This window comes from Diaphorina citri, unplaced genomic scaffold (assembly GCF_000475195.1).
Source record: "Diaphorina citri unplaced genomic scaffold, Diaci psyllid genome assembly version 1.1 scaffold5301, whole genome shotgun sequence".
Classification (NCBI taxonomy): Eukaryota; Metazoa; Arthropoda; class Insecta; order Hemiptera; family Psyllidae; genus Diaphorina; species Diaphorina citri.
The window spans coordinates 4590-9521 of record NW_007382677.1 but is presented as its reverse complement, the minus strand read 5'-3'; the positions used below and the strand labels follow the sequence as shown (position 1 = coordinate 9521).

General features: G+C 37.9%; 1 protein-coding gene across 1 annotated transcript; it reads right to left on the bottom strand.

The window, feature by feature from the left end:
- Nucleotides 1-2303: 2303 nt before the first annotated feature.
- LOC103521469 lies at nt 2304-4557 on the bottom strand. The gene is made up of 3 exons (XM_008486580.2): nt 4371-4557; nt 3058-3181; nt 2304-2747 (listed from the first exon to the last, which is right to left on the bottom strand). The coding sequence occupies exons 1-3, from the start codon at nt 4555-4557 to the stop codon at nt 2576-2578; spliced, it is 483 nt and encodes a 160-aa protein (XP_008484802.1). The 3' UTR covers nt 2304-2575.
- Between the last annotated feature and the right edge of the window lie 375 nt (nt 4558-4932).

Here is a 4932-nt window from a genome sequence, read left to right as displayed (position 1 = left end):
TCCCCCTCTTTCTCTCTCCCTCCCAACCCCTCCCTCTCTCTCTCTTTTCCCCCCTCTCCCTCCCTCTCTTTTCCACCCCTTCCCCTCTCCTCCTCCTCTCCCTCAATAATACAATTTTTCAAAATGCACCCCTAATTGATTGGATTTTCGTAGTTTTTCCCCTTTTTCTTCAAAAAATAAATAAATAAGTAAATAAAAATGGCAGGCCTCCCGCTTCTCCAATGTATGTGGATGTGATTTTCCAATATGTAGAAAATATCGGGCCGATAATAATAACCCTCTTTTCCATTTTATTCCATTTATTATAGGATTTTGAAGCTTTCCCCCTAGTGAGTTTCGTGAGGCTGGTAGTACGATGGAAGTCTATGATTGGTTTATATGCAGTGAGAAACAGTGCTTTTCCTTTCCTTTGGTAGTGTAAGTGTACCATTTATTCGCCCACCTAAAAAACGTACCATTTATTGGCCCACCTGTACCATACGCCACATAAGTCTGAACTGGACGAAATTTTTCAAGATCCAATTTCATCAAAAGAAAGGGCTTAAAGACTGCTATCGAACCAGTGCTATTCAAAAATTGTAGTCATAAAAACAAAAATTAGAGAAATAAATGTGGGCAGGTGGGTCAATAAATGGTACGTTTTTTAGGTGGGCGAATAAATGGTACACTTACCCTATGTACTTTAATACTTGAACCATACATAATATCCATGTTAATTGTTATTTTTAGTGGCCAGCACGTCACTTGCTCTTGATAATGAAGCAAATTCTTGAGGGAACAAGAAAGAGTACTCACTACTCAGCGGTAAAAAGTAACCTGCTAAAAAGTAGGTTAGAGGATATTCCATCGCATGTTTGCAATAGATATGACGTTATTCTGATGTAACTTTTTTCCATTCTAGACCCTTCTTTGGCATTTTTGAGAATAGAGGGCATTGTTTTTCACACATTTCCCTTCTCTTTGTTCACAGGTATGTGACGGGCATTCGGTGACACTGGTGTAGCTTTGGTGATTGAAATACATCGGTGGATGTGCCAAATGTACTAGTCACTCATTGTGGCTTATCACTTTTCAAAATGGATTTTTTCACAAGAGTAAGACCCAAGATCAGTTTGATTGTTGGCGTAATGAGACTTTTTAGACTAATCCTTCCGACAATCCCCGAGTTCTGTTGGTTCAACATCATCATAAACAACAGGGAAATGGAGATTCAGCTTCAAATTCCATTAGCTGTCAAAGCTAATGCCAATACCATCAGCTCCGAAGGAAAAAGAAGATAAGAAAGTATTCACTACAGGAGGAGAAGTTGGTAAAAGTAATTTTCTAATGAAGTTTGAAATGAATTCGTACTTTCCATACTCTCTACAAACGGGAAAAGTCGGAAGATGTCTTTGAATAAATATTTCGGAATTAGATATAGATAAAAGAAGAAATCATGTCTTCTTGGAATGGATGTCCTGAGATTACGGAAAGTAGGACACAAGAGGGGTGAGGTGCCACGAGATAGACAGGCTTGGATATAGGAGAGATTCCGGGACTGACATATCTTAGAAGGTAAATTTACTAGAGAACCTAGAGATCTAACTTTCCAGGGTAGTTTTAGACATTGTAGACTTACTATTTGGGTACATTACCTTGGTAAAAACTTAAATGTTATTACTTTTTATTATAACAATATACCTAACCATGACATGGTATACATTGTATGAAAATCTCATTAAGAGAGTGTCTATTAGGGTGCGTATTCACTACAATCGTGGAATTTCGATAGATCTTTGGTGGAAAAGTTGTAATTTAGGTGCACCTTTGGTTCCTCTGAAATAATTTGAACTACGTATATAAAACTCCACGAGGGAAGTTGAAAAATTTCTCTCGTTTTTGTTTGATCTCAGATTTGCGTTGAAAGCAGCCTCTTTGTTGTTACATATATCGTCCTTTTTTGGCTACCGATGTTATGGATAAAATTTCTGTGATAATGAACTTTCTGACTTCAATCTGCTGAAACGTCCCAGGGGAATAAAGCTATCTCGATTTGAAATTCGCCAAATGTGAGCAACCTCTTGTCTGTTTATGAGCTATCTCTCTTGTACTCAGTAGGTGTGTTATTTTGTTTATGTCTTCTTGTTTCCTTCTCTGAGCATTTGTGCGTTCTTTTGTAAATATTTCTCTCCCCCCCCCCTTTCTCATGCCTATTCTCCCAATCCCTAGGAAGTTCTGCGCCTCATTCCTTCTGCCTTGGTTCCTTCTACTCTCAGGCCACGAAAAAAAGGAAAGATGTAATATTGAACATTTTCTGCTCTTTCATTGACTCCAAATTAGCGTTTGTTTTACTAAAAGAAGTGCAAAAAAGGTTGGATCGTTCTTCGTAGAGGGGAGAATCTTCCAAATTTATCATTTTTGTAGAATGAGAGAAACAATCAATAATTTATTGAACACCTTGTAATTGTAAACATTCATTTTCTGAAGAACTTTCAGTTTTAGGCACTGTAATTGCTGATAGTACTAAAAAGCCAACTCTCAGACCAAAGCCAAACTTCATCCAATAGGTTGAATAGATTCTGAGGGAAGTTCCGACCTAAATGTTCGGCAATGATGAAGAAGATGGTGTAGACATAGGAAGGTCCTGTGGAAAGTTCACCTCATGTTGCGTCAAATTGTTGCCTTCTTGGGGTTTGGAATTCTTGGCATTAGGCGTGGACATTTCTCGCTTGTATTTTCTCACTAATTCATCACCCGTTGTACTTGCACTGGAAAGACAGCAGTTGAAGTACCTACTTGCTTATTATTTGAGAAGGATTTTTTTTTTCGACTTACATAATCACCCTTGGATAATTTTCCCGGTTAAAAGAGGAAGTATGTAATGACTAGAAGAGAGACATGGTTGGAAAACCCCGTTCCCTCTTGTGGGTTTCATCCGATTTTTTTTCCGAACGTCCTGTAGAGATTGTTCCCACTTACGCACGACTTAACATCTTGACAGACTCAAATGTGTTTATTTTGTCGTACATTATTTTTCTGTCGGGAGTCAAACCCTGGACGTCCTGTAATGTTACCTACCTGACTCCACTCCCTTGCTCTGGTAATTTGGCGGCTCCACGTTTGGAATGATATTTGTCCATCAAGTCTGGCGGGGAGGTGTCGAAATATTTGCTGACATTTGGTTCCTTAGAGCGTGCATGAGCTCATTTGTGTGAGAAAATGTGAAAAAAATCCCCCAAAAACTAGTTTTTTTGGTTTTTTGGCTTGGTTTGTAGGTACGTAGTGTAATGTATGGTAAGACGAGATAACCTATTGCATATTTGATGCGAGTAATTTCCTTTGAGGGACCTAGCAGTTGGTTCCATTACCATACAAGCTTACCCTTGTTCAGACGTGGCAGGATAATTTCAAGATGCGATTTCCCAAAGGATGCCGTCGACTGTGCCAAACTTACCAAACTTACCCCTCAGCCAATTAACGTTGAGTGGAATTATTTAATGTGGAGGAGCATTGCTTGGAGAGAGACATCTTCCCTTGACGAGAAAGAGTGGGTTGTGTGTCTTGTTTTGCTTTTCGTCTGTCTTCTAACTTGATGGGTAACAAATTAGTACAATGTACCTATGTAAAATGTAGGTATGTACCTACCTATGTGTGTTTGTTTAGGTTCTGGGTTAAATTGAATCTGCCAAAGCTGATAGTTTTACCAACACCTTCGAGAAGCTTAGCATGAGTTTCGCTCTTAGAATTTCATTCTGGTAACAAACGAACCATTGCCAGCCTCTGTGTTAAACTCTCAACATTTGCATATTTCTTTCGAAAAAAAACCTTTCACATTTTAAAAATTTATACCCAAACAACCTAAAACTTATACACAGGTATCTGGTGTTGAAAAAATTGTACTCAATTTGTAAACGCCTTAGGTGAGACAAAAAACTGTATATTTTGTGAAAATTAAGGAACACAACTACCTATGATAATTTAGAGCTGTATAGTAACTACCAAGTAGACCTTATCCAAAGCCAAGCTGAATATTGTTATACATCCTAGACTCAACTTACAACACCTATAAAAAGTATAAAAAAAAGCAAAATATATTATAAGAATGCTTTAAACAACGAATACAAATTATATGTCATGGGACTCATGGGTGCATCACTTGGATTTGGTCTTCATTCGTTACAAATTGAACAGCTGAATTTAGGTACATTTATGTACCTACTTCCTACTTGTTTCAACATTCTTTTACCTCAAAAAAAGAGCTTTTAAATCCGCAAAATCTTCATTTTCAATATCTCGGATCCTTTTGTTATTTTCGCAATTTTATTTGTATACTTCTCCCTGCTATTCCTCCAAAAGTACAAATCCGCGTACAATTTCTGCGTTCAGTTCACCTCTGGTTTCAGTTTTGGTTAGATCCAGTTTCGTTCCACTTTTCAATTTAGATTTGAGATCGTTAGCATGTTCATAATCAGACTTTGCCAATAAGGTGTTGTGGTTTAGCCAAGGAACATGTAAGCCACACATATATGTGAGGTTCTGACCAGGATAATATGGACCATAGTGACTGGCCACATTCATTTATGTAATGAGATGCACGGAGTCTCACATTCTGCAGAGTGCAAGACGGTCGTTGTACGGACAGCCAAAAAACCACGACTACGAGTACATATGTGTAGATTACTTTTACTTGTTCTCTGTTCCTTTGATATCCTTGGATCCTTTCATGTGTTTGGTATCCTTTTCATTTGGTATATTTTTCATTTGTTCCTTTGGTACCCTTAGCTTAAATCATCACTCTTCCCTGACCATTAGCATCGTAAACGCATCGTAAAATACGAGGATTGATGGCTCAATATCTAGTAACTAGAGTCGAATGCATTGAAATTGAAATCATCAGAATTCCGAGAAAGAGACTTTCAAAGAGATTTCGAACATAATTTTTCTGGGCAATCA